The following is a 26,075-nucleotide window of genomic DNA, read 5'->3' as shown; positions in this document are numbered from 1 at the left end:
GCAGAGCCTGGTTCTACCAGTCTTTCTCAGACTCCCTTATGCCCCTTAATCTTTCTACATCCTCTCATAGCTGAGCCCCGAGGGCTGGCAGATCTTGGCCACACTGAACACAGCTGTTCTTACCACTGCCATCCTTCCCAGTGAAAGGCTCTGGCAGTCCCTGCACCCAGAGGCCTGGATGGCTCTGTGTTTTCATGGGAGCTCTGTCTGAGGGGCCATGTCCACTCTAGGAAACACAGAAGGTGTGGTTTGTGCCGGGTGGATGTCACAGCCTGAGCTCCTTCTGAGAGGGTGATGGACAGCAGCTGAGCTTGTCTCTTGAGCTGGCAGGGCGACAGTGCCCATGCCATGTGCTAACACCATGCTCTGCCCATGCAGCCTGTGGAGCACCCTGGGCTGGCTGTGTGTGGGTGCAGTGGTGATTGCCAGGCAAAAAAAAATCAGCCACTCCACTGTGGATATGGCTGGTACCACAGCCAGATGTTTTCCTTTGTGTGTGCCTGTGTTTTCTGATGTCCAAGTTGGTTTGGCCTCAAGGCCAGGTGGTCTCTTGGGGCAGCAGCTCTTCTGTATGTGTGGCTGTATGGAAGATCATGCTTTGAAAAGCCAGTGTCCATAAAGGAGATAGGGGAGCCCTGCAACTTTATTCAAATAAAGGGAGAGAGTCTACTGGGACATCAACCTGTGGGATATTCTCTCTAGGTTTCAGAAAGTGCAGCCTCCTTTTATCCTAAATTCCTGGGTGCATGTTGCTTTCTTCCTTACCCATTGGCTGAGATAGGAAGGCACAGCCTTCCTGAACAGCCTACCACGTAATTCTCCCCTTGAGCCTGTCATTTCCCCCGAAGTTCAGAAACGCAGGCTGGTGTGGACCCATTTGTCTGTTTCAGGAGTCAGACTCTGGGTTCTGTGACAAACATGAGGCTTGAAGTGGGTAGAAACATTAAGACCCATTTCTAACACGTTAACACCCATACTGTCACCCATGGAATTGTTTGTAAAGACAGTAGCATACATCTTTTCTATCGTGGCTAATCCCTCCCTTTGTGACCCTTCTCCGGTCGGGGGAGCCGTAAAGGGCCCGAGCCCCGGCGGGGCCCAGCCCTCAGACCGAGGGGCGCGGTGGGAGCAGCGCGGGCCGGGGGGGCCCGGGCCCGCCTGAGGCGCGGCTCCCTGAGCAGGGCGGGCGCTGCGTGCGAGCCACGGGCCTTTTTACACGACATTCTTAGAGAATAAACAGCACCCAGCTGCCTGGGGGGCAGTAAAAATGCCTCCAGCAGCAGCCGGCTGCTGTTCCTGGCCGGGCGAGCCTACAGCTCCCGGCGCGCCGCGGGGCCGGAACCGCCGCTGCCGGCGCGCCCTGCCCGCGGCCTTGCGGGCGCTGGTCCCGGCCGCGCCGGCCCCCATGGCCGCGGTGCCGGTCTACGTGTACAGCCCGGAGTACGTGACCCTCTGCGACTCCCTCTGCAAAGTGCCCAAGCGGGTCAGCGCCGCGGCGGGGGCGAGGGGGCGCGGGGAGCGCAGCGGTGAGGCCCGGGCAGGAAAGGAGGAAGCGGGGGAGCAGGCGGCCCGGCGGGAGGAGTGTGGCCTTTCGGCGGGGATGGCTCGGGGTGGTTCACGCTGCCCCGGCAGCGCGGGCTCGGACGATGGAGCGACGCTTCCCTTTCCCGTGCCGGCTGTGCTGCTGCCCGGCACACCGGCGGCCCTTGCGCACGGCATGGCTCGGGCCCGAGAGAGACCCGGGCAGGGAAAGTGGCTGCCGAGAGGAGTCAGACACACCTCGTCTGCGAGTCCTTGAGCTCCTGGCTGCTGGCTTTGTGTCTCCTGCTCTCACAGTCTTATTCTTTTCTTTAGGCCAGCATGGTGCATTCACTGATTGAAGCATATTGCTTGCTTGACCAGATGAAGTAAGTGCTCCCGTTTTCTGTGAAGGGATGTTTTATTCTCCATTAACATTTGGAAGGTGCTGAGTTTCAGGTTTCACACCGTCCCTGCTGGTGGTGTGATTATAGGAACCCCCACAGTGTGTATTTCTAAGGTTAAAGGAAAATGCTTGTTTTGCTACATGGACACGATTACAGCAATTATGGAAGGCGTAATTCATGGTTACCCTCCTGGTCTGGTGGAGCACTTATAGCTTTGTGCCTTCTCTACAGAGTGTGCCCCATGCTTGAGACTCTGAGCAGGGTGACTGCCTTGATGCTGCTCCAGATCCACTGATCAGTCAGTGCTGATGCAGAGAGGGACCATATTGTTTTGGTGCATTGTCATTTATCTGGGGGACTTTTTGTGAGGTCTGCATGTTGTCCAGGAGAGAAGATGGGATGAGATCTGGGGCAGAAAAGTGAGGTACCTCCCGCCTCATTCACCTCTTGATACTGGGGCATATGAAGGGAAAAATAAAAAGGCATAGCTTAGTCCCTCTTGTGAAGCATCTCATAAAATATTAGAAAAAATGTGCTCCAGTTCAGCACAGCTAGAAGGTTGTTTTGAGACTAATTTTTTAAACAATTTTTTTTTTCTGGCAAAGTGTACTTGGGAAACAACTGCAGGCATCGTTATGGAGCAGACCTGAAGGACTGTTTGCCCTCACATGGGGTGGGAAGCATCGAGGCCAGCCTGGAGCTGGGAGCTTCCTGTGTTCTTCCTGTAGCAACAGAGCTGTGCTGCACTGCCTGTGCATGCTCCCACTGTCCAAGTTTTTGGGAGGGTTCAGTGTGTTGCAGGATTTGTTTAGGCACACTACAAAGCACCCAGACCCAGGAAGGTGCTGTGCAAGTTGCTTGGAACAGTGAGAGTCTCTGGTTTGGTGCAGGTCACTGCATGTGAGAGGCATTGCATAGCTGATCCAGGCTGAAGTCCTGCCACAGTGCTGTGCTGGGCCTGGGCATTTCCCTCCATTAGTTCCTCTGTGTGTAACCTGAATGTTGGATATGCTGGGGAATGCACAAACTGAGAGAACATGCAGAACAGGGAAGAAAACTTGAAGCAAAGTGGGAAGATTAATGCAGGCAGCACCTGCAGGTGTTCTTCACTGGGGTGGGCAGTGAGCATACCAGGGGCAAGGCCTGCTCCAGCTCAGCTGGGTGTCTTTCTCACTTGCAAGAGGAAGAGGGAGTTTTGTTTGCTTTTACATCAGTAACAGCCAAAAGAAGGCTCTTAGGGTAAAGGCTAAAGCTGGACATTCCAGCTGAACCCTGGATCCTCTTGCCCTGATGCTCCCTTCTTCCTCTCTGCCCAGGATAGTCAAGCCAAAAGTGGCCTCCATGGAGGAAATGGCAAGTTTCCATACAGATGCTTACCTGCAACACCTGCAGAAGGTCAGCGAGGAGGGGGATGATGACCACCCGGAGTCTGTGGAGTATGGACTGGGTAAGGATGTGCTTCTTCAGCAAGAGATTAGTTGAGTGCCAGGGTCAGGATGCTTTTTGCTGGAGCTGTAGTTAGAGGGGTGAGCTCAGGGGGATGCTGGGCTTAGTTTTGGAAGGAAACACTCTTTTACAGGGTATTGCTGAACCCCAGCAGTCATCTGACAGGCTGGCTGGCACTTTCCCTGGTGCAGCTGAGGGTAGAGCTAGCCTGCCTTTGCTGCTTTGTGCAGCTTGGCCTGACTCTTGCTGACTGGGGCTGGTGCCCTTTGCTGTTGCTCTGAGGCTCTGGAATGGGATGGAAGACCCTGGCACTGCACTTGGGCTGGAGCTGGGACTGGCTGCTGCAAGCCTGCTGTGGAGAGGGCATGTGTGAACAGTGGCCTGGAGCTGTAGTGACCAGAGCAGCTGCTGTCAGTAGCTCCGGTGGCCTGGAGCTATAGTGACCAGGGCAGTCTGGTGACTTACATCTGGAGCAGAGGGCTCTTGCCCTCCTGGACCTAAGATGGCTTGAGCAATGCAGCAGGTAAAGCAGATGAGATGGCTATGGTCACTGTCTTGGTATCAGGAATGGGAGGAGTGACCCAGAACTGAGGCAGAGGTGCGTATTCTGTGCCCATCTCACGAGTGTGCCTTAGACTGTACATTCCTGAAGCTGCTCTGTCTACAGGAAGACAAGCAGCCCTGGTATCCTGCTTGGTGGGCAACAGCTGCAGGGAGGCTGCAGTAGGACTAAGAGAAGATTGTACTGTAGACATAGACCTACAGCTTATCTAGGCTTGACTAGTTTGTGTATGTACATTTTTAGGGAAGAGGTATGTCAGTGACCATGTCAGGGCTTTTCTGGTTGGGTGGCCAGAGACTTGAAAGTAGTTTTTTTGTGAGATTGGTGTGAGGAACCAGTAGGTTCAGCAACCCAGGCACACAACTCAGAAGTTGGTTCAGGACACATTTTTAAATGAACTGAGTGCAAGAAAACATTTGGATTGTTGCTTTTTGGGGTGGGTTGTTTTTTGTGGTGTGGGTGGGGTTTTTTTGCCAGGTGCCCACCAAGACACAGTCTCTCCCCGCCTCTATAGGGTGGGGGAGACAATACAGTGGAAAACATCATATAACAGGGAGATGACTCTCCAGTTACTGTCACCAGCAAAAGAGACTCTACATGGGGAAATGAATTCAATTTATTGCCAATTAATAATGGAGGAGGATAGTGGGAATTCAAAATAAAACTGAAATCACCATCCCCCTCGTCCACCTTTCTTTCCAGACTCAGCTTCACTCACAGCTCCCTCCTTTCCCCCTCAAGCAGTGTATGGGGACAAGGAATGGGGGTTGTGGTCAGTTCACACCTCTCTGCTTCTCCTTCCTCCTCACTCTTGTCCCGTGTGTGTGTGGGGTCCCTCCCACAGGACACTTTCTTCCATGAACTTTTCCAGTGCGGGTCTTTCCTATGGGTAGCAGTTTTTCAATAACTTCTCCAGCATGGGTCCTCCATGGGATCAGTTCTTCAGAAAGAGGCTGCTCCAGCCCTGGTCAGTCTTGAGGACTCAAACAAAAGGAATGTGCTTCCCCTGGAGGAAGAGGCCTGTTGTGTGTGATGTGCAGCTCTTACACGGACTCTTACCTGCAGGTTACGACTGTCCAGCCACTGAAGGGATCTTTGAGTATGCAGCAGCTGTGGGAGGAGCCACCATCACTGCAGCCCAGTGCCTGCTGGATGGCAAGTGCAAAGTAGCAATTAACTGGCCTGGAGGGTGGCATCATGCAAAGAAGTAAGAAAAAAATCTCCTCCCTTGTGTTTTCTCATCTGGTGTCTGAACTCTGCTTCCTAGCTCCCAGCTTCCCTGAGAACCCTCAGGGTGCAATGATCCAGCTGGAAGAGAAAGCAAGGTGTGAGGGAAGGCAAGAGGTAGAGAGGAAAGAAATAAAGGGCAGGGCAGAGGCTTGAGAGGAGGCAGGTCACTGCCCAGTGCTGGTGCTGTCACTGTCATGTGCTGCAGAGCAGGTCTGGGACAAGTGTACTCACATGTCCTGTGATTCCTTAATACATCATTCTCTCAGGAAGCTCAAGTGAGAATTTATTTGTGGGGTCCATGAAGAAGCACAGTGGAGAGACAAACAATTGCCAGTTTGGAATATAATGGGAATGTCCATATTGTTTTGTGTGGCTTTTTGGGTTTTCTAATAAGAGGTTTGAAACAGTGCAGGACTGACCTTCTTGGGTTTCCCTGTGCTCCATGGGGGGCTGTTTCCTGTGAGCTCTAACATCAGTAGTGGTCTTCCAGCACAACAGGAGAGGAAGTAAAAATTCTGTCACTGAATCCTGTGCTTCCGTAGTGATAAAATAATTAGTTTCCATGCCATTTTCCATGGAAGTATTATTTTAAGTTATAATATTATATTTTAATTATTTTAATTGTATTTATAATATTATAAGTTAAATAAGTTTTATTTAACTTATCCTCCCCATCTCCCAAAACATGAGGCCTCTTTGCAGTGTAGACAAGACACCAACCTTCTTTGTCCACAGCCAACTGGTGTTTGCAGTGCTGTTCTGTCTCCTTGGGGAACCTCAGGAGTTTTCATGGGCCCTGTGTCTTATCCTGGCAGCTTGTACACACATGTGCAGATATCTTGGTCCAGTGACTTTTCTGACCTGGCAGAGGAAGTCTGGAGGTCTAACAGTGGTGTGCAAGTGCCAGCAATACCACTGTCTCAGCTCGTTTCCTGGTGGGCACTTGGCTCAAAATGGCTTCAGCTGCAGCTTGCTGTGAAAGGAGACTTGCACTTGGCAGAGCTGAGCTCTTGCTCTGTGCAGAACTGATGGCTTTTGGGAAATCTTCTGTTATATCCTGTCTGGATTGCATGGTTTAAAAAACGCCTGTAATTTAAAAATGTCTTAGCAGTGCTGCTGCTGCTGAACTATTAGTGCTGCTCTGGCAAGCAAAGAGTCTGTTTAAAAAACAGGCATTTAATACCCACTGATCCCAAAGGAGTCTTTCCAGTCACCCCAGTAAGCTGGTGTGTGATGCTTCAGGGTAGATGCCAGCCCAGTGTGAAGGTCCAGCCAGACTGACTCCAGACTGCAGGTGCTTGGTTCTAGGACCTGTGTCCTGGCAAAATACATTCCTTTTGTCAAAAAACACCTGCTGTCTGGTGGTTTAATTGTTTTCCAGAGTTCTAAAGGTAGGAATGACCTGGGGCTTTAGAAGCTCTTGGTTCAGAGGATGCCTTTGGGGTTGAGGGTAAGATGCTGAATAAGTGCCTTTTCTCAAGCTAACCTCACCCTCCTTTCTGGCAGTGACACTCAGAGCTTTGCTGGATGGATTTAGGGCAGCAAGGGGGAATCCCAAGTGCTTGTCCTGAGCAGCAGCTCCAACACTGCTCTGCTTGGCCTTGAGTTTCAGAGATGTGTATTACAGCATGGAGAGAGTGCCCAAGACACTTCCTTGTGGGCTCTGAGGGAGGGGGAAGTACATAATCACTGTTGAGTTAGATTTTCAGGATACCTGTTAACACCTCCATTTTCAGCATTACTGTAAATGAGCAGAGTCACTGGGGAACACCTGTGCTCCATGGTACTTGCAGAGTGAAAGCAAGTCTGGTTCTGCCACTCCCAGCTTGCTCCTCACCATTCCCAGCTGTTGCTGAGCAGGAAACGTCAGGGCAAATGAGCCGAGTGCTGTGACTGGAAATCAAGAGGAATTTCCCAGAAGTGCATCTTGTATCCTGATATAATTTTTGGAAAAGGGATTTGGGGACTCCTACTGCCAAGTATAAAGCTTCACTTTAAAATAGTTATCCAGGGCAGATTTAAGAATGTGTATGGATTGGTGCTAAGTGGTGATGGGGACTTGACTTTGGAGTGAGGCTGGAGTAGGGGTCAAGAAACTTTCTTATCCCTTTGATGCCAGCAAGTAAGCTGTCCCTGATGAATGTCAGCAATAAATCTTTATATGGTACATGTGTTCTCTGTTTAGCTGCTGGAACTCTCTCCTGGCTGAGCCCAGGAGCTGTATCATGAGGGACTGTGTGTGGGACATCCCATTTGCATTTTCCTGGGAAGAGAAAGGAAAGGTTGGCAAAAGGCTTAACCTTCATAGCCTGAGACTTTAAAACAGCAGGAGAATGCTGTGATTGGCTTGGGCCTGCCTTTCACTGCCAGGACCTTCCCAGGAGCTGTGACCCAGACAGCAGGGATGGAGTGGCTGCCTGTCTATGCCTGTCCAGCACTCACAGGAAAATGACCAAGGGGACTGTCCTCTTGCCTCAGAGAGAGTGGGTGTGAGTCAGGTGGCTCTGAACTTTAAAATGCCTCAGGTGCAGAAAGCTAACATTATATTTGTTCCAGAGTGCAATGGTCAGAGGTACCCTCCTCAGACCAGGGTCTCTCTGCAGCACAGCTAACTGATGCTTACGCAGCTGCCAGAAAGCCCAGAGCTGAGAAGCAGTTGGCACAAGCAGTCCTGATCTCTGTGCTTCCCATCCATGCTTTGAACTGTTCCTGACTCGTCTCTGGATCACTGCTGGGCTGAGTTTTCCTACTTCTCTGTGCCCCTGTGAGGTGGACACTTGGAGAGTCAAAGTGAGAATGCCAAGATCAGTGGTTATTGCATTGGCAATATTCAATGTCATTGTTTTCACAGGGATGAAGCTTCTGGTTTCTGTTACCTGAACGACGCTGTCTTGGGCATCCTGCGACTGCGCCAGAAATTTGACCGTGTCCTTTATATCGATTTGGATTTGCATCATGGGGATGGTAAGGCCCAGCGAAGGCTGCAAACAGCACAGCTGCACAGACTCAGGGGAATGGGAGAAGGCAAGGCCTGTCTGCACAGCAGGGGTTTACTTGCTGCAACAGCCGTGGCTTCGGCTCCTTTTAGTGCAGTTGTTCCCTCAATCCGTTTATACCTTGTCCTGCTTTACAGACTTGCCCTATGCTGCTCCTCAGACCTCTCTTACAGGTCTGGGGAGAAGTCTTGTACCTAAAGCAACAGATAATGTGTCCGAGTCTCCCATCCTGGCTGGGCAGTTGCTGACAGGGTTTCATTGTTTAAGGGTCCATTGCAACAGGGAAGCAGCCAGTAGTAAATGGTGCTTTTAAAAGAAAGCTTGATGCTATAAATCTAGAGCCAGAGCTGGCCTTGCTGAAACTGCTCCCTCCTTCAGGGACATTATTTCTACACCATTTAACATTTCCCGCTCTTCCAAATTTTATGATGTGTTTCATTTTGTTCCGTTTTCTCCCTGCATTTGGTTTCTATTACTTCTTTCCCTCTCCGTGCCCACTATCTTAATAGTGTCTTTAAGGAAAAGGCATGTTGAACCACAGCAGCATTGAGAAAAAGCAAGAGAGCCCAGTAGCACTGGTTCAGAACCATGCTCTGGCCAAGGCAGCTGTGCTCAGATCCCTCTCCCAGCTTTGCAGGACTAGCAGTGCAGGCAAGTGCTGCTACCATGGGTAGTGATATGAGATATTGAGATGCATTCAGTACTGATTGGCATGGTACCTGCCAGATTCATAGCAGTTGTGGTCTTTGCTGCAGTTGAGCTCCAGTCCCTGTGGATTGAGAATGTATTTATTAAGTCACACCTGCATTTCTGCTTTGCTTATGCTGCTCCTTTTCTGCTTGCTGCCCTGTGTGTATCAAGCAACTCTGTGTGTTCAGACTGTCATTTATATAAATGATGCATGAAAGCTTTTTTTCACTTTCCTAATAGGAGTTGAAGATGCCTTTAGTTTCACCTCGAAAGTTATGACTGTTTCTCTGCACAAATTTTCACCAGGATTTTTCCCAGGTAAGTAGAACTTGAGAGGCTTGTGCTCATTTGGTTCATGTGTCACTGGTGAGGCCTCTATAAAGGCAAGTCCCATTTGTGCTGCCCAGCCAGCGTGTCTTGCTGCCTCTTCTCTTGACCCAGGAGAAGGAAAGAGGAGAAGCAACATGTTTGGCATTTCCCCCTTTCTGGTTGTAGCTGAGCTCTAGGCAGAGCCCCTTTGATGCTGCATGGCAGAACTGGGTGAAGGATAGAACTGGGTCACTCCACCCCTCCTTTCTTGGTGGTGGCAAGTGGACTTCTCCATAAACATGCTGAATATTCTGGCTCTCTTACCTTTGAGACACCCCACAGGTCTCTTGCTGCTCTGCTTTCCTTTCTAATTGGGGTGTTTCTGTTGTGCAGGCACTGGTGATGTGACAGATGTTGGCCTGGGAAAAGGTCGCTATTACAGCGTGAATGTGCCCATTCAAGATGGCATTCAGGATGAAAAATACTACCAGATCTGTGAATCGTAAGCCCTGTTGCTCTGATACTGCTGACTTGGATGGGATTTTAGAAATTAAGATACTACACAGCTTAGTATTTTAAATTACAGTCCTTTCTTAAGGCTTGTCCCTTCCCCTGTTGCACCCTTTGATTACAATGAACATGGACTGTAAGTTCTCAGAGGTCTTGTCTGAATCCTCAGGAAAGTGAATATACAGACATTGTGGGTGGCTGGAGGGGTCTCTGCTGCAGGTCAGCCTATCTCCTTAGATAAACCTCCACAGATGTCTATCTAAGGAAAGACTGAGAAGTGACAAGTATTTTTTAGCTGTGAACTTAGGACTAGATGGTTTTTCTTCAAGTAAGTGCTCTGAATTCTGACTGTGGGCACATGCCTGGGGCTTAGCTAAAAGCATTTTTCTAATACCTTCTGTTTGTGCTGGAAGAATGAAAGGCTGAAGGCTGAATATCTGACAGTGACAGAGCTGCCTCCTGGCAGCCCCCTCTGTCCCTCAGCTGGGCTGCGGGGCTTGTTGTTTTCCAGGGGAGAGGAGTCTCAGTGCAGGGCTGCAGGATGTGGTAGCACATCCACCTCTAACACTTGAGAGCTGAAACCTCTCTAAACTTGTAGGCCAGCAGGGCAGTCACGGGGGGCCGTGCCTCCTGCTGGTTCATTGGTGCTGGCCATTGCTGGGGCAGAGCAGCCCTCTTTGTGCTGGAGGACATGCTTTCTAAAGGCAGCTCTAGGGGCTGAGACAGGCCAGGAACCCACTCAGGAGGAGCCTGCTGCTTGCCTTCACAGCTGAAGGACATCATAACCTACCATAGATTTCAAGCTGTGTATAGGTAAAGCTTCTGCAGAGTCTTGGAGATCTCTTTGAGTTCTGTCCAGGCTGGGAGGCAGTCACAGGAATGACTGTGGATGGATGTCTCATCCAGCTGTTGTTTGAGGGTAATTGCCTGTATTTCCCAAAACCATGTTGGGCTTGAAGCTTGAAACTGTCTAATGTTGGTTTTTGCAGGCTGACTACACGCTGCACAGAGCTTTTCCATATAGTTTTGCCTCAAGAGCCATATAGGAGAGAGGGGAGTAAGACCCTAGCCACAGTCTTCCTCTGTTTCTCCTGTCCTCTGCTGGCCTGTCCTGGTGAGAGGTGTCTGAGAGTTCAGAATTGTTGTTTTGCCAGACCCTGACTTCCACCATGACTTTCACAGGGCAAAAAAGCCCGTGGATTGTCTTGCAGCCAAAAGGCAGACAGTGTAAATGCAGAATTTGATGCCACCACTAAACTGGTGAGGACTAGATCTCCCTCTGCCATGTTATCAGTGGTGCTTTTGCATTCATCAGCCTTTTGATAAGTGCTCTGAGAGCTAAAATTGCTGTGGAGGTAGAAGGCTAACTGGGAACAGAGGTAGTGTAACTGGTGTGAGTTGGGTGGAAGCAGAGAATGCAGAAACCCTGAGAGGCATTGGTGGATCTGAGTGACCAGGGCATTCTCTGAGCTGTGCTGGCAGTAACTGGACTGCTCCTCTTCTCCCAGAGTGCTGAAGGAGGTGTATGCTGCCTTCAACCCCGATGCAGTTGTGCTGCAGCTGGGGGCGGACACCATTGCTGGAGACCCCATGTGCTCTTTCAACATGACGCCCGAGGGAGTGGGGAAGTGCCTCAAGTATGTCTTGCAGTGGCAACTAGCAACTCTTGTCCTGGGAGGAGGTGAGTGCATCCTGCTGTTCTCAGGGAAACATATTTGTCCTCCTGTGACCCTGCCTCTAGTGCCTGCCTGCCCTTGGGCTCAGGAGTGGCGAGGGTTTAGCAGGATGACTGCTGGGCAGTGTCAGGAGGACACACTGTGGCACAGTACTTTTTTCTCACCCCTGAAATCCTTGATACTGACAGGTGCAAGTCTCAATACTGACTCAGATCTTGAGTTAAAAGCTGCATGGCTCCTCTGGAGAAGAGGAGAGGCCAACAAACTGACCCTGACTTCTCAGTGACACCTCTGATTCCTATCTCTGCTGGTCAGCCCTTCGGTGCTTCTCTTTAAAAGTGAGCACTATATTCCCAAACCTACCTTGGGCACCTGGTGATGAATGATTTCATTAAGATTCAGGCAGGGGCTGGGGACAAGGCCTGGCTGCCTGCAAGGTACAGCAGGGCTCTGATACCCAGTGAAAGCTAAGCTGGACTTATTTCTGTTGTACTGCCTAACCAGCTGCTTGTCCAATGGGGAGAGCACAGGACAGGTGTTATGTTAACAGAGCATTTCAGAACAACAAAAACCACTGTGCCAGGGAAACCCCCTGAGCTCCATGACTGGAGCCAGATCAGCTCTAGGTGTTGCCCTTTTTTAGATGGGGGAAATAATGTATAGCATATTAAGGCTAAAATTTGATTTGCCTGATGCCTTTTGTTTTGGAAAGGATATGAGTGTTCGGTCCTTCTGTGGCTTGTCTGTGAGTATGCTTTCAAACAAAACCCAAAGCTCCTGTTAAAAAATGAGGATCAACTATGTGTCACTTGTGAAAATAGCAGGGAGTTTCCCACCACTGCAGCATGTGGAAGGATTTGAGTGGAAACTGGGGGAGAAGTGAAAAAAAGCAGGGAAAAATCCCACTGCAAACACAAGGGAATATTGGAAAATATGGTCTGTCTTGTCAAAGTGCTTTTCTCCCTTTACTTTTGTAGTCATCTGTTCTGGAAAAAATCTTATGTGAGTCTCTTGCAGGATTGCTTTCAGCTAAGGTTTCTCCTTGTGGGCTCATATTCCTTTACCATGTAGGTAACCATTTCCTACTCCCTGTGAAATCTCATTTCCACGTAAAGCAGTTGCAAGTTGTAGTGATGAGTTTCACATTTGTCCTCTCAAACATAACAGCGCTGAAGAGCTCACCAGCATATGGCTGGGCATGTGTATTTTGCTTTATAGGTCAAAGGCTGGTATTAAAAAGCAGGAATCCCCCATTTCTGCTGCAGCCTGCTACTTGAGAATGGCTCTCCTTGTTGTGAGGAGAGAGTTCAGTGCATGGGGCTGGGAGCTCATCCTGGGTCTGAGATGGTGGCTGGAGGACTGGCCTCTGCCACACTGAATGTAGCTGGGGTTCAGTTTGAGCAGTCTGCTCTTGCATACACTCTCATTCAGACTTGGCCTTGTGTAGCAGGTGCAATAGGCAGATTTTGGGCATGGCTTGAGTGGATGAAATAAGCTGAACTCATGTAACGTGCACACATTGGTTTCATGATTTGTTCCTTCCGCTTAAATCTCTTTTTCCTCTTTTCCCTTTCCCCACTCTTCCTCCTCAAATCCCAATTGTTGCTGGAAACAGGAGGTTACAACCTTGCCAACACCGCTCGCTGTTGGACATACTTGACTGGGGTCATCCTTGGGAGAACACTGTCCTCTGAGATCCCTGATCATGAGGTAATACTTTGAAAAACCCAAGCAGCATTATGACCAGTGATTCTGTACCTAATATGAACAAATGCTTAGAATCAAAATTGTTTCCAACCCACTCTGGGCAGATCTGTTGTTATCTCAACATTTTGTGGCCCATACTGGGCACCAATTAAGGTTGCCTTAGGAATGGTAGTTTCCAATTTAGTGCTCCTGCTAAGAGCATGCATTGTTCCCCCTACCCTCTCCAACTGGAGGCACAAAGGGTAAAGATCACAGTTGAAATAAGAACAATTTACTGAACAATAACAGCAACAATACTAATGACAGAGGGAACAAGAAAACAAAAAACAATTCACACAGAAACACCCCAGCCCTGCTGACAATAGACAAAACTGCATAGCTCCCTCTCCTACACTATTTCAGCTGGAAGGAATCCCCTCTGTCTGGAAGAGAGTCCCTTTCCCCTGCCCTCAGCAATGACAAGAGGTCGTGTAGAATAACCTCCGTGTCCTGGCCATGCCTCCTCCCAGCTACTGCAAAAGCTGACCCTGTCTTGGCCAGAATTATGACACAGTGGCTGTCAGTAACCTGTCATTCTGTGTTAGCACGCCAGCCCCATGTGCTGCAGATTTCCTGCATGCTATCTGAGCACTTAGCCAGGAGAGACACAGTATCCTTGCAGCACACTGATTTTTCCTTTCCCAGGTGTTTCACTGTCATGTCAATGCAGTGTTCAGCAAGATAGGAGGTGAACGGTAGGATATGTGATTACAGCACTTGAAATTCAATAATAAAGAAATTCCATTTGCAGGTAACCATGTGTAAAATGAGTGTCAACAGCTTTCCCAAGTAAAGCATTGGTACAGACATTTGACTGCTTTTTGGTTGCCTCACTGGGCTCTGCTTCCATCCCTTGAACTGGGAAATGGTTGAAAACTCCAGGTGGACACAGACACTGCTGAAGTACCACCTTGATGTAGTGAAGCTACATATGGCCCTTAGGTAGAGAAATGTTTTTTTTTCCTTTTTACAAACAGGTATCCATGGGGAGCCCTCCCTCTAGCCTTAGCCTTCAGAGACCTCTGTGTTGACTTTCATCTCCTCCTCCCTGCAGTTCTTCACAGAGTATGGTCCTGATTACGTGCTGGAGATCACACCAAGCTGCAGACCAGACCGCAACGAGCCACAGAGAATTCAAGAAATTCTGAACTCTATCAAAGGTGCGTTGCCCAAGCCAATACTCCTACTTCAGGCTTACAGGTTTTTTTAGAGAGGGCCTCAGAAGAGCTCATTGGAGTCTTTCTCACTGACTGGAAAGATGAACCACATTCACTTGGCTGTTCATTAGTGCACAGTGTCATTTGCTTCCCACATCCCTTGGGATTTTCAGGGTTGGTGGTACAGAATTATGGGTTCCTGTAGCAAAAGTTGCCATTGTCTTTGTTCTGGCTGAGCAGGGGAGCATGGAGCCTTGTCCCTGTTGGTATCATATAACAGCCCAGGTTCTATAGGATTTCAAAGATCATCCGGTCCAAACTTTTGTGGGAAAGGGAGCATAGACAAGATTATCTAGCAACCTGTCCAGTCACATCCTGAAAACTTCAGTCAGTGAGGCTGCTACCACATCCCTGGGGAGTTTCCTCTAGTGATTGATTGCTCTCATTGTCAAAAAAAAACCAAAAAAAAACCAAAAAACTTTAAATAAGGTGAAACCTCTCCTGGTACAACTCATGCCTGTCGTCCATTGTCCTCTCCATGTGGCTCCTTGAGAAGAGAGAGCCTCTGTCCTCTGAAGCCTACAGCACAGGCTTCAAGTACTAGATTGCTGTAATGAGGTACCTCCTAAGCCTTCTCTTCTGCAGGGAGAGTCCTCATTGGGCAGGTTCTCCAGCATCTGATCACCTTTGTGGTCCTCCTTTGGACTTCTCTGCTCTGTCCATGTCTTTTGTGATTTGTGGAGATCATAACTGGACACAGTACTCATTGTTTGTCAGATGCACCTGGAATGAGATGATGCAGTTTCTCTTAGTAATGCTCCTCCACATGCTGCACAGGATACGGTTTGCTTCACTGCTGCAGCAGCACACAGCTGGATCCTGCCTATCAGGACCCCCACATCCATTTCCACAAAGCTACTTCCCAGTCACACAAATCCCAGCCTGAACTGGCTACCTTCTATCTCAAGTGCAGGACCTTGCTTTTGTCTTTGTTAAACTTAAAACTATTCTTTTTAGCCCAGTCTTCCAGCCTGTCCAGCTCTGTAAGATGGTTCTCCCTTCTGATGTGTTCACTTCAGCACCCAGTTTGGTGCTGTGGTTGTTTTTAATCTCTTTATTAAGGTCATTTATGATGTTGAGCAATATGTATCAGTATCAGTTCCTGGAGGACCCCACTTGTGACAGGCTGCAAGACCATGTAAAAACCATTGATCCATAAAAACTACTGTGAGTGAGCTCCCTCCCTGTCCCTTTTGCAGACCACCCATCCAGTCTGTGTCTTTCCAGTTGGTCCAGGAGGAGGCTCTGGGAAACAGCTCTCCGGAACTGGGCTCCAGCAGGCAGGACTTGAAGCTCTTCAAGTCCAGGACAGGCTGAGCCAGGGTGAGCTCTGCCAGCTCCAGCCAAACTGATTCAATGCCCTTATCCATCTGTCTTGTCCCTCTCTGCCACAGGGGCTGGGAACAGCATGATGGGGCTTGCCAGCCCTTTTTTTCTGTCTGTGTGTGTTGCAGTGTGCTGGTGTTAGAAGTAGGGTAGGAAGTGCAGTGGCCATGGATGCCTTTGAGTGTCCATTCCCAAGCACAGGCCAGTCCCAGGGAGAGGACATCCCCTCCCTGGGGACATGTCCAAGAGGGTAGGAGGAACAGCATTACTCCAGAGCTGGAAGGAAGGGCTGTGCACTCCTGTCTGTGAATCCAGCCTGAAAGAAGGATGAGGCAGCAGGGAGCAGCATGCAACTCTCGGATGCTGGTCACAAATCCTGAAACCGCATTCAGTATGGTGAAGGCAGTGACAGGGTCCCCTTGTGGTAATTTCCAAAGCCTGGCTCAAATGAGGGCAGCAGCCTCTGCAAAGGGAGCCAGGGGTTAGAAGGAACTGAGATCTGCTGAAGCTGGAATTCCCATATCATGGTCTAGTCCATCAGGCATGGGAGTGGCATCCCTTGCCAGGTCACTCCATCAGGCTAAAATATCAGTTGAAATGCCCTTTTTTGCTTCCTTTTGTTTGCAGGGAATTTGAAGCACGTTGTGTAGCAGAAAATAAAGGCTCAGGCAAGAGATTTCCTGTGAGGACGACAGCATATTTATGTGAACAACAGGTGGAATTTGTGGCTGCAGGGAAACTTTTGAAGAAAGTACTGTTGGTTGGTTATTTTTTTTTCTCTTTAAAGAAGAAAAGCTGCTGCATGCACAAGCACTGTGGCTTTCCCTAGGTGGGAGTGTGGGGCCCTTCAACCACAGCCTTCCAGTGCTGGCAGAGCCTCCCTTGCTCCTTTCCCCTTCCTTTTTTAACACCACAGTTTGTTCTCACAACTGCTTTTAAATGTATTTTAAGAGAGGGGCTTCTCAGAGCTGTGAGCCCTCCCCAGCTGGAACCCAGTGCTGTGTTACCTGCCTGGCAGGGCCACAGCCTCAGAGCTGCCCACTCAGGAAGTAGAGCCTGAGGGCTACCCTGGTTGTGTCTCTTACCCACAGAAAGGCACAGCCATTGTGTTTTTAACTGGGAATTTTTTAAAAATAAAAGACTTGAAATACTCCTCCAGCCCTTTCCTTTCTTCTTCCACCCACCCTGCCTTGCCAGTGCTCTTTTCCACAGCACACCCCTGCCCACTGCAGAGCCATTTGTGAGCTCCTAAAATCCTGCACAGAGGGACCAGACCTTGGAGAGCCTTTCAATAATGTCAATGGCAATGCAGGGCATTGTGGCAGCTCCTATCCTGGGAGATCTTGGATGAATGCCCCATGAGAGCTGCCATGAGGTGTCTCAGCAAGGGAACAGGTATACAGGTATCTGGAGCAGATCTCTCCCAGTGCCAGGAGCCATGGAGCCCGGCCTCTGTCACCCTTGTCCCCTCATTCTCTTGGCCCGTGGACTTTTTGTTGTTCTGGATTTTTTAATGATGTCCAGTCAGTGTAGGAAAGCATATTTCCTGTGGCTTTAATTAGATTATACTGGAGGAAACAGCAAGACAAAGGGTTCCCAGCCTGGCCTTGGCTTTGTTTTTTGCTCAGTTGTTTTTCACTACTGATTGAAACAACAGGAAATCTGGTGTGGAGACAGGTCAGCAGGATGTGCTCCCATGACTCCTGACCCCTTGCCTGCTTCCATGTACCCCTGCACCTGGTGTGGTGTGCTGTGGTGAGACCAGTCTTGTGTGGTCACCACTGGCAGGAGGCTGGTGCTGCCAATGCCCTAGCAAAGGATCCCAGTGCCTTGGGGAGATGTCAGGCTTTGGGACTGCCCAGGGAAAAAGGTGAGGAATGAGAGAACAGAGAAGCTGGCTATCTGCTGCCTCTGACCCACCTCAGGGCTCCATGTGCTCTGTCCCCACAGCAGGTAGCCTGCCCTTGTGAGGCTGAGGGAGCTGTTTCAGGAACACAGTTGGGAAAATCAACAATAAGAAAACCCGCAGGTGTCAAGGGTTGTGGCTTTTAGGTGAGGTCCTCTTGGGTGGAAATCCCCACATCCCCCATCCCAAGTGGGATGCCCGTCTGATGCCCAAGGGGCCGGGGTAAACCGGGGTGGTGTTCTGGTTCCCTCCCTGTCCGGGTGCATTGCTGGAAGTGGAGATGAGCTGTTCACAGTGCCCTCCCCGGGGCACCAAGCTCCTCTCGTGGTGGGACCCTGCGCCGGTACCCTTTGGGGGCCGAGGCGTGGGGACTCCAGCTGCTCCCCGTCCCTGCGGCCCCCCAAGGCCGGTCCCAACCTCCTCGTGGGCCAGCCTGTGCCTGCAGAAGTTCCAGAACCGCGGCTCGGGGAGTCCCTGCAGCCCCACGGGGTCCGGCTGGCCGCTGGCTTGGCCTTGGGGAGCCGCCCCCTCCGTGCCGCTGCCGGCCTCGCCGGCTCGCAGCCGGTGCCAAGGTGCTGGGCACGCTGCTGGTGGAGCTCGGCCTCGACGAGCTGCCGGAGCTCTGGTCGGTCAGCACGAGCTGCACTCCCAGGGACCTGCCGGCTGCTGAGGCTGGACGGGGCCGGGGCCGGGGCGGGGGCTCCTGCTCACCCCGGCCGGGCAGGACACGGTCCCCAGCTGCCCTGGGGTGAAATCCGCAGGGATCCCCGTTCCGACGGCTGGTCCATTTCCACGGAGAACATTGCGTGAAGGAGGGTGGGTGCTCCGCAGCTCCACTGCTTCTTCTCGGCTCGTGGTGTTCCCATCCTGTTGAAAATTATACAACTTCCCTAGTAATTTCTCTAGTTTAAATTTCTGATTAATTGTTTTAATCAGTCATGAACAGTGTAATTTTCCACCGTAGCCAAGCATTTAGCTTAGCAAAGTTTGTCATAAACTACTATGGTGGGAACAGAGGTCAGGAAAATTACTTAAACCTTTAGGTTTTGCTAATTTAACCCTGATAACGCTTCATTGGGTTAAGCATGGCAGAGACATAGTGCTGAAACTGGACCCACAGAATGCATAATTTATAGGCTGCAAGAATATTTTGCAGAACCCAGAGATAAAAAGAAACAAACACAATTCAGCAATTTGTCTTATCTGGGAAAAAGATAATAGGATAATGTTATAGATACGTATTATAATTGACTTTTTGCAAACATGAAAATGGATTTATATGTGTAACATTAAAGCAACTTTGTTATAAAGATACTGCTTTTATTTCTGTTGTTAATTAAGGTTAGACATAGCAGTTAAATAGCTATGTTTGTGCATTGGGATGGATAACATCCAATGAACATAGGATGAGGACACCTGCACAGAGCTGCCAGCTATCAGCACTCACTGTCTGAAGAGAGTGTGGGCCAAGGCTCAAAAATTGGAGGTGATAAGAATGGACTAAAACCACAGCCAAGGAATCCACATGCTCTAAAAAGGCGGATGCAAGAACGAGCCATGCTAAACAAATGGAACATGTAAACTAGTTTGGGGAAAAAGTTTACCATGCATAACGGTATATGAATATGAAACAGGCTGATGTAAGGAAAAGGTATTTAAGGGGTACCCCTGAAGAAAACAGGGTGCTGAGATGCGCCCTGCGGTAATAACCTTTGCTCTATGGTCTTGTCTCCTATTGTCCTTTATTAAACTTTTAAAATTTTCTCAGGAGAGTGAACACATTTTTCACAGATAATAACAAGACTGAAAATGTAGGCTAATGAGTATGCGAAGCAAGAAATCTATAACTAGTAGAAGATAAAATACTAATTAATGAAGAGAACTGTGTATTTTACAGCAAATAAACAGTGATTGCTTTGCTGAAGTCTATAAATAGTAAAAAGTTTTGAAAGTGTGCATGGATCATAGATGGAGCTCCCCCTGTGCACCCAGCACTGTGAATAATGCTGCTGTCTAATCTAAACATAAAGTTTCATTTTTCCCGAGGTTTTTGGTGACAGGTCGTCCTGGGGAGTGGGACCTGTGTCCCAGGCACTGCCTGCTGCGGGGGCGCTGCGTGGAGCCGGGCTGGCTGTGCGGCTGCCGCAGCCCTGGGCTGCCTGGCGGGGTGCGGCAGCCGGGCACTGTCCCCAGGGCTCCGGAGCGCTGCGGGGACACGTCTGCCACTGGAGAGGGCAGCTGGCACCGCTTGACCCCGAGCTGCCCGGCCTCAGCTCTGGGGGCTGCGCGGGGTCCCAGCTCTACCCCGGGGGGGCCGTGGCACGGGGGAGGTCCCGGCACCGCTGCGATCCCCGGCTCGGCTCTCCTAAACCGCAGGGCCGTCCCGTGCCACCAGCGATGCCCACGGACACGGCGCCGGCCGCGGGACGGGTCCGCCGAGCCGCCAGGGGGCGCACGCGCCGCCGCCCCGTGCCGTGTACTTCCGCGGCGGGCCGGAAGCGCCGGCCCTTTCTCGGCCGAGCGCAGCCATGGTGAGGGCGCGGCGGCGCGGCTTCCCGCCGCCATCCGCCGCCATCCCCCTCTCCCCGCGGGCTGTGGCCACCCTCCCTGGGCGACAAGCGCGGGAGGGAGCCGGGGACCGGGGGATGGCGGTCGGAGGGAGCGGGGGAGAGCTGGCTGGAGGGGCTGGGCCTGGCGCCCATAACACCTCCCTTACCGCGTCCCGTCCTGCAGGCCCGCGGCCCCAAGAAGCACCTGAAGCGCGTGGCGGCACCCAAGCACTGGATGCTGGACAAGCTGACGGGCGTCTTCGTGAGTGCGGGCCTGGCTTGGGGTTAAGCTGGGGCCGGGCCTGGGTTTGAGGTTGAGACTGGGGTCGGAGGTGGAGCCCGCGGTCGTGGCAGCCGCGCTCACATCGGGGAAGTGTTCGGGTGCTGCGCGGGGGCGAGCAGTGAGCAGGGCCGGATGGACATGGCGGGAGGTGTTTGTTTAACGTTAGGGTTTTTCTGAATAGCGTTCTTGTTCCCCCGTTTGCAGAGGATGTGATGGGGTCGTTGGATGTTCTCTTTTAATCTGCTTATTGTGCTTTTCCACATCTGGGTTGAGATGGATGGTTGTGCTCTTTTTGTGAGGCTGGCAAGACATGGGGGAAACTGCTGTGAATACCAAGAACGGAGCTTCAGCCGGTCGCTGCCTGTGTGGCGGCTGCCAGTAGTGCTGCTGCCCTTCCGTGCTCTTGCGGGAGCTGTTGGCGCCTTGGTTCCTTTCTCTGGGGTGGAAGCCTCCAGCAGAAACCTTCTGTCGGCAGGCTCCCCGTCCATCAACAGGCCCGCACAAATTGAGGGAGTGCCTTCCCCTCATCATCTTCCTGCGGAACCGGCTGAAATATGCTCTGACTGGAGATGAGGTCAAGAAGATCTGCATGCAGAGGTTCATCAAAATAGATGGCAAAGTCCGCACCGACATCACCTACCCTGCGGGCTTCATGGGTGAGTAGGGTTGGGGCGATTCCTTAGGCAGCTCTTCTACATTGCCAGGGGAGTGTTTTGTGGGGCTGGCATTATTTGAGGGGCAAGGTTTCCCTGCTGGAGTTAAAGAAAAGATATGTATAAGGAGTTACTAAGTTTGGGATTGTGCACTGCAGTGAATACCATAGTCAGAGACTTGTAACCTGTAAGTGCCTGCTTGACCTGGGTACATTGCTATTCAGATTCCAGCCTTCAGCAGTTTTTGCTAATTTGCAGTCTGTCACTGCAAAAGATGCGAGCCTATGCTCAAGGGTAGATCCCAACCTCATCAATCACACCCTAAATGTTTTTCAGCAGTTTCTTTTTAAATGTGAGCTTGATCCCAAGTTGGGGTCCTGGGTAATGAGCTGATAACAGCTGCTGTTCTGTTTCCCTGGCTGCAATCAGATGTGATCAGCATTGAGAAGACAGGTGAGCATTTCCGCCTGGTGTATGATACCAAGGGCCGGTTTGCTGTTCACCGCATCACTCCTGAGGAGGCCAAGGTGAGGAGCTTTGATGTGGTGTAAGGGTGGGCCTGGTTGGGTTGGTTGGGGCAATGCTTCCTCTTGGTATCTCCTGAATGAGAGCTGATGTTTCTGTTCCCTGACAGTTGAGGCCATGCTGCACTTGAGATTGAAGTGCTCAGGGTTGTGGTGAAGCCTGTGTCTGGGGGAGATCTCTTTGTTACAAAGAAGTAGTTCACAGATGTCTGTAAGAGCATTGTCTGGTGCTGGAGATGATGCTGTTGGCATGGGCTGGATCAGTGAGTTTTGGGGTGGAGGAGAGTCTTGGCTTTGCCAGCTAACAGTGACTAGAAACATGGAAGTGTCTGTGGCCTTGAACTTCTTCTCAGAACAACAAAACTGCATGCTCACCTTGGATGCTGGGGTGCAACTTCCTCATGCATTCCCTTAACCCAGGCATGGCATACCTCAGCTGCAGGGCTGCACTCTGGTTTGCATCTTTCTTTAAGGCAGGCTGTGCAGGCATGCAGCTCTGTAGATGGCAGAGCTGGCTGTGCTGGAGCCAACTTTGCTGTGGTTCTCCTTGTAATGGGCTTCTCTGATGGCTATGTGTTGATCTGTGAGGTCCAGAGAGGCTATGAGGGAGTTAGGGTGGTAGGCAGGAGGGAAATCGGTGCTCTGAAGGGGACAGATCTGTCTGGTCCTGGAGAAATGCAGCTTCTGTCTCTGCTGTGTGTCATGGGCTTTGGGAAAACATAAGGGCATTGTCCTGGTAAAGACTTTCTGTGAAAGAGCAGCCAATGTTTTGTGGGGAGGCTGAAGCTCAAGGTGGGCTGCTGCTCCCAACAGCAAAGGTGTTTTTGGGTGGGGCTGTAGCAGAGCTGCATGGCAGCTGCTCAAAAGTAGGTACTGAGGCAGGGAGCAGGATAAGTCACTCTGTGGGCTCATGTTGCAAGCCCTGAGTGTCTGGGTGCTCTGCTGGCTGGTGGCTCTTTGGAATACAAGGGTTGCCTAGTCCATGGTATTGTTCGCTGCCTCAGCTTAGAGGTGTTGGATTTTGTTTGCAGTACAAGCTGTGCAAGGTGAGGAAGATCTTTGTGGGCACCAAAGGAATCCCTCACTTGGTCACTCATGATGCCCGCACTATCCGCTATCCAGACCCCCTCATCAAGGTGAATGACACGGTCCAGATTGACCTGGAGACAGGCAAGATCACAGACTTCATCAAGTTTGACACAGGTAGGTCTTGCATCCCATTAAAGCACTGTACCCTTCCCCACGGTGGAGAGCAGTCTGGAAGTTAAATGCTAGGCATATTTGCACTGGAGCAGAGGCAGTGGTGTCAGCCTTGTGAAGGGGTTTGTTTCCCAGCAGCATGTCCAGCTCCACCTGGAGCTGGAACTGGGGATTCTTCCTGTGTCCTGGCAGTGGGAAGCATTTGGCAGGGACTTGGCAGTCCTGAGGCACCAGGTAGAAGCAGAAAGCTGGTGGGGAGGTGCTTCAGCTTGGCTCTTGGTGGGGAGAGACAGTTTCAGTCACAGAGATGTGAGCAGTGCTAGCATGGTGGGATGGGAATGTTTGGTATGGGCAGAGAGCCCAAGTGGAAGGACTTCACAGCATGTGGTGCCAGCCCTTGTCACACCTGTGTTCCCTTCCTCAGGTAACCTGTGCATGGTGACCGGCGGTGCCAACTTGGGCCGTATTGGGGTGATCACCAACCGGGAGAGGCACCCCGGCTCGTTTGACGTGGTTCATGTGAAGGACGCCAACGGCAACAGCTTTGCCACCAGGCTGTCCAACATCTTCGTTATTGGCAAAGTAAGGCCTGGGGACACCAGGTGGGGGTTGTCTCTTGTGAGGGGCTCTCTCCTCTTGTGAGGGGCTGCCGACTGAGGCAGAGAGCCTTGGTGTTTCCTTGGGCAGCTGTCTTCCCACACAGTGGAGCTTCAGTGCTAGTCTCACTTCTGATTCAGCTCCCTGTATTTTTCCCTGCTCTTGGAAGGGGAAGAAGCATTTGCAACTTTAGGAATGACTATATTTTCAAGAGGCATCCCTGAGAGCTGGGGCCTGAGTGGTGCTCAGACTTGGTGTGATCTGAGCAGCTGCTATGACTCTGAGTGCCCCCCACAAAGCATCTGCTGTTTTGCCATCCCTGACGGGCTCTTTGTGCGGTTTATGGAGGGGCAGGAGGTGTTTTGGTTTTGGCTTGAAGCACATTCTTCAGGGATGTGACTGAAAGGCAGCTGTAGACCTGTGCATCCTTAGCACCTTTCCTAAGGGTCTCTCTGCGCCAGTGCCATCACCATGTGTACCTGACCCACCATGAGCAGGGGTGGGCTTCTGCTGCTTTCCCCCTTGGAGGGAGAGCTGTGTTGCTGTCTGGGTTTCCTGATGTGGTCTCTTCTCTATTGCTGCAGGGCAACAAGCCATGGATCTCCTTGCCCCGTGGGAAGGGCATCCGCCTGACCATTGCTGAAGAGCGGGACAAGAGACTGGCGGCCAAGCAGAGCAGCGGATAAAGGCCAGCTCAGGCTGGACTTTATGGCTGGCTGTGGTGCTGTCAGTGTGTTAATTAAACTGTTTACTACATGGCTGTGACTGCTAAGGAGCGTTCTGGGGCTAGGGTGGGGAGCCATGCTGCCAGTGCCAGGCCCTGCTCCTTGGAAAGTCCTGCTTCTCTGGGGAGACTTCCATCAATCTGAGCAACTACCACAGCCTTATTCCAGAAAGGCAAGTAGGAAGGGTAGGAGAGCCTTCAGACCTGCTCTGTGTGTCCCTGGAAAAGTGTTGGCACAAATGCTCCTGGATGTGCAGGACGAGCAGGGGTATGGGGAGAGCTGGCTGGGGTCTCCTTTAGCCAGTGGTGCCAGGTTGGTCTGAGGGACTGCCCCAGCTATGTTGGCTTCCAGGGTGTTGGCACAAGTGTCCAAGCGTGGCTGGTGGCCATGCACTGGGGAGATCCCTCAGGGTTTGCTCTTCCAAGTCTTTTCTGTGGAGTTGGAGGGTACAAGTGATCATGCCAACAGCCTGGACTGAGCAGGAGGGGAGTGGGCTGCTGGGGACACTGAGCACCAGCCTGGCCTGCAGGGGCCAGGGAGCTGAGGGCTGGTGACTTTGGGAATGGACCTGGAGGACAAGGTGGGCTGGTGTGAGCAGTGCCCAGTCAGGAAGGGCAGCTGCACAGCTGGGCTGTGCCAGCAAGGGTGCAGGAGGCACTAGGGAAGGGAGGCTGTGCTTGGGCATGGTGAGCAGGCAGGGGCCACCAGGTCCAGGCAGGCATGGCCACTGTGGAGCGATGCCAGTGGAGAAGCTGGAGTGATGGAGCTGTAGAAGAGGCTGAGAGCACAACCTCTGCTCTGCTCTACTCTGCCTGCCTGCATTGGCCTTGTGAGCACCTGTGTTCCAAGATGGATGGGGCACAGATGTGCAAGATTCCAAAACTGGTTTCATCAGGTATCCATGGTGAAATGTAGTTGAGCCTCATGAAGTGTCTGCAGGCACCTGTATTCTGATGTTAACTCTCAGGAAAGCTGAATGCTTGTGGCACTACCTGTGCTCCCGTCTCTCCAGGGGCTTTCATGGTGCTGGCAGTGGGTGCTGGTGCTTGGGTTGTCCTGTGCTGCACAGATGTGAGCAGCCAGAAATGTGGGGAAAATCCCCACATGTTCATGCACAGAGCCAAAAGCAAAAACCACTTAGTTTTTATGTTGTGAAAAAGCTTTAGAAAACTGCCAAATTGAATATTTGGGAAAATAAAACCCAATTGTTACACTAGCAAAAACTCAAAAATGACAATGAAACCAACAATTGGGAAAATTTGTGGTGAAATGTTTGCAGTTTGGGCGTGGGCATTGCAAACGATTATCCAGTGTGGGTCGGCCAGATTAGGTTGCTTCGTGTGGATTATTCCAAATGAGCTGTTTGCCGAGCATTACTGCGGTGGATCGGGTGTATGTATGTCTGTGTGTTTGTCGTGCATCCATCTCCCGCCTCGCAGAGTCCTTTCCCCGCTCCCGGCTGTGACCCGCGCTGTCCCCGGGCCGGGCCGGGCCGTGCCGGGCGGCGCCACCGCCCGGGCAGTGGCTGCTCTCCCTGCTGCCACCCGCTGGCCGAGCTGCCGAACTGCAGGGCGTGTGCGGGGCCGCGCTGGGAGCGCTCCCGGTAAAGGCTCCGGTAAAGGCTCCGCTGCCTGAGAGCGCTCCCGGTGAAGGCTCCGGTAAAGGCTCCGCTGCCTGGGAGCCGCTCCCGGTAACGGTTCCGCTGCCGTCCCGCGGGCACGATGTCGGTGGCGCTCGGAGTGCAAGCGCGGAGCCGCGGCGCCGGTACCGCCGGAGCGCCGCTGCCGCCCGACCTTTGGGCGCCCCTGGCGCCCGCTCGGGAGCGGCGAGGCGGAGCGCCGGGCGTGAGCCCGCCGGTGGCAGCGGCAGACGGGGGATGAGGTGGCGGCGGCGGTGAGATGACAGAAAGCCTCGGCGAGCGCGGTAGAGCCGCCTCGGGCCGCCCGGGATGCCGGGGAAAAAGAAGCTGCAGCCCACCCGCCGCGGCTCCCGGCCCGGGCGGAGG

At 51.6% G+C, this 26,075-nt stretch overlaps 2 protein-coding genes across 5 annotated transcripts; both read left to right on the top strand.

The window, feature by feature from the left end:
* Window positions 1-1,107: 1,107 nt before the first annotated feature.
* On the top strand, window positions 1,108-16,791 carry HDAC8 (histone deacetylase 8). 4 transcript variants are annotated; one of them, XM_021547810.3, is made up of 11 exons: window positions 1,108-1,483; window positions 1,855-1,907; window positions 3,242-3,372; window positions 4,999-5,140; window positions 8,015-8,127; window positions 9,090-9,167; window positions 9,552-9,660; window positions 11,177-11,349; window positions 12,960-13,054; window positions 14,145-14,250; window positions 16,261-16,791. In XM_021547810.3, exons 1-11 carry the CDS (start codon window positions 1,268-1,270, stop codon window positions 16,281-16,283), a joined length of 1,239 nt encoding a protein of 412 aa, XP_021403485.2. In that variant the 5' UTR covers window positions 1,108-1,267; the 3' UTR covers window positions 16,284-16,791. The 4 variants fall into 4 exon arrangements, with proteins under 4 accessions (XP_021403485.2, XP_077642690.2, XP_085426771.1 ...); XM_085570646.1 differs by having other exon boundaries at window positions 1,347-1,526; XM_077786564.2 differs by lacking the exon at window positions 16,261-16,791 and having other exon boundaries at window positions 1,253-1,483; window positions 14,068-14,208.
* A 538-nt stretch (window positions 16,792-17,329) lies between these two features.
* Window positions 17,330-24,103, top strand: LOC110480069 (ribosomal protein S4 X-linked). The gene is made up of 9 exons (XM_021547765.3): window positions 17,330-17,388; window positions 17,815-18,111; window positions 19,935-20,070; window positions 20,273-20,350; window positions 20,847-21,027; window positions 21,454-21,551; window positions 22,580-22,751; window positions 23,173-23,330; window positions 23,930-24,103. The coding sequence occupies exons 1-9, from the start codon at window positions 17,330-17,332 to the stop codon at window positions 24,029-24,031; spliced, it is 1,281 nt and encodes a 426-aa protein (XP_021403440.2). The 3' UTR covers window positions 24,032-24,103.
* Window positions 24,104-26,075: the final 1,972 nt, after the last annotated feature.

This window comes from Lonchura striata, chromosome 4A (assembly GCF_050655825.1).
Source record: "Lonchura striata isolate lonStrDom1 chromosome 4A, ASM5065582v1, whole genome shotgun sequence".
NCBI lineage: Eukaryota > Metazoa > Chordata > Aves > Passeriformes > Estrildidae > Lonchura > Lonchura striata.
The sequence above is the reverse complement of the archived record's forward strand: the minus strand, read 5'-3'. Positions and strand labels throughout refer to the sequence as shown.

Bases quoted from the DNA above. Each gene is read 5' to 3' on its own strand.
- LOC110480069 (XM_021547765.3), top strand. From the start codon at position 17,330: ATGACTCCTGACCCCTTGCCTGCTTCCATGTACCCCTGCACCTGGTGT. The intron at 20,351-20,846 runs GTGAGTGCGGGC...TTCTGTCGGCAG, and splicing joins ACAAGCTGACGGGCGTCTTC to GCTCCCCGTCCATCAACAGG. The intron at 21,028-21,453 runs GTGAGTAGGGTT...GGCTGCAATCAG, and splicing joins CTACCCTGCGGGCTTCATGG to ATGTGATCAGCATTGAGAAG.
- HDAC8 (XM_021547810.3), top strand. From the start codon at position 1,268: ATGCCTCCAGCAGCAGCCGGCTGCTGTTCCTGGCCGGGCGAGCCTACA. The intron at 1,484-1,854 runs GTCAGCGCCGCG...TCTTTTCTTTAG, and splicing joins TCTGCAAAGTGCCCAAGCGG to GCCAGCATGGTGCATTCACT. The intron at 5,141-8,014 runs GTAAGAAAAAAA...TTGTTTTCACAG, and splicing joins GGGTGGCATCATGCAAAGAA to GGATGAAGCTTCTGGTTTCT.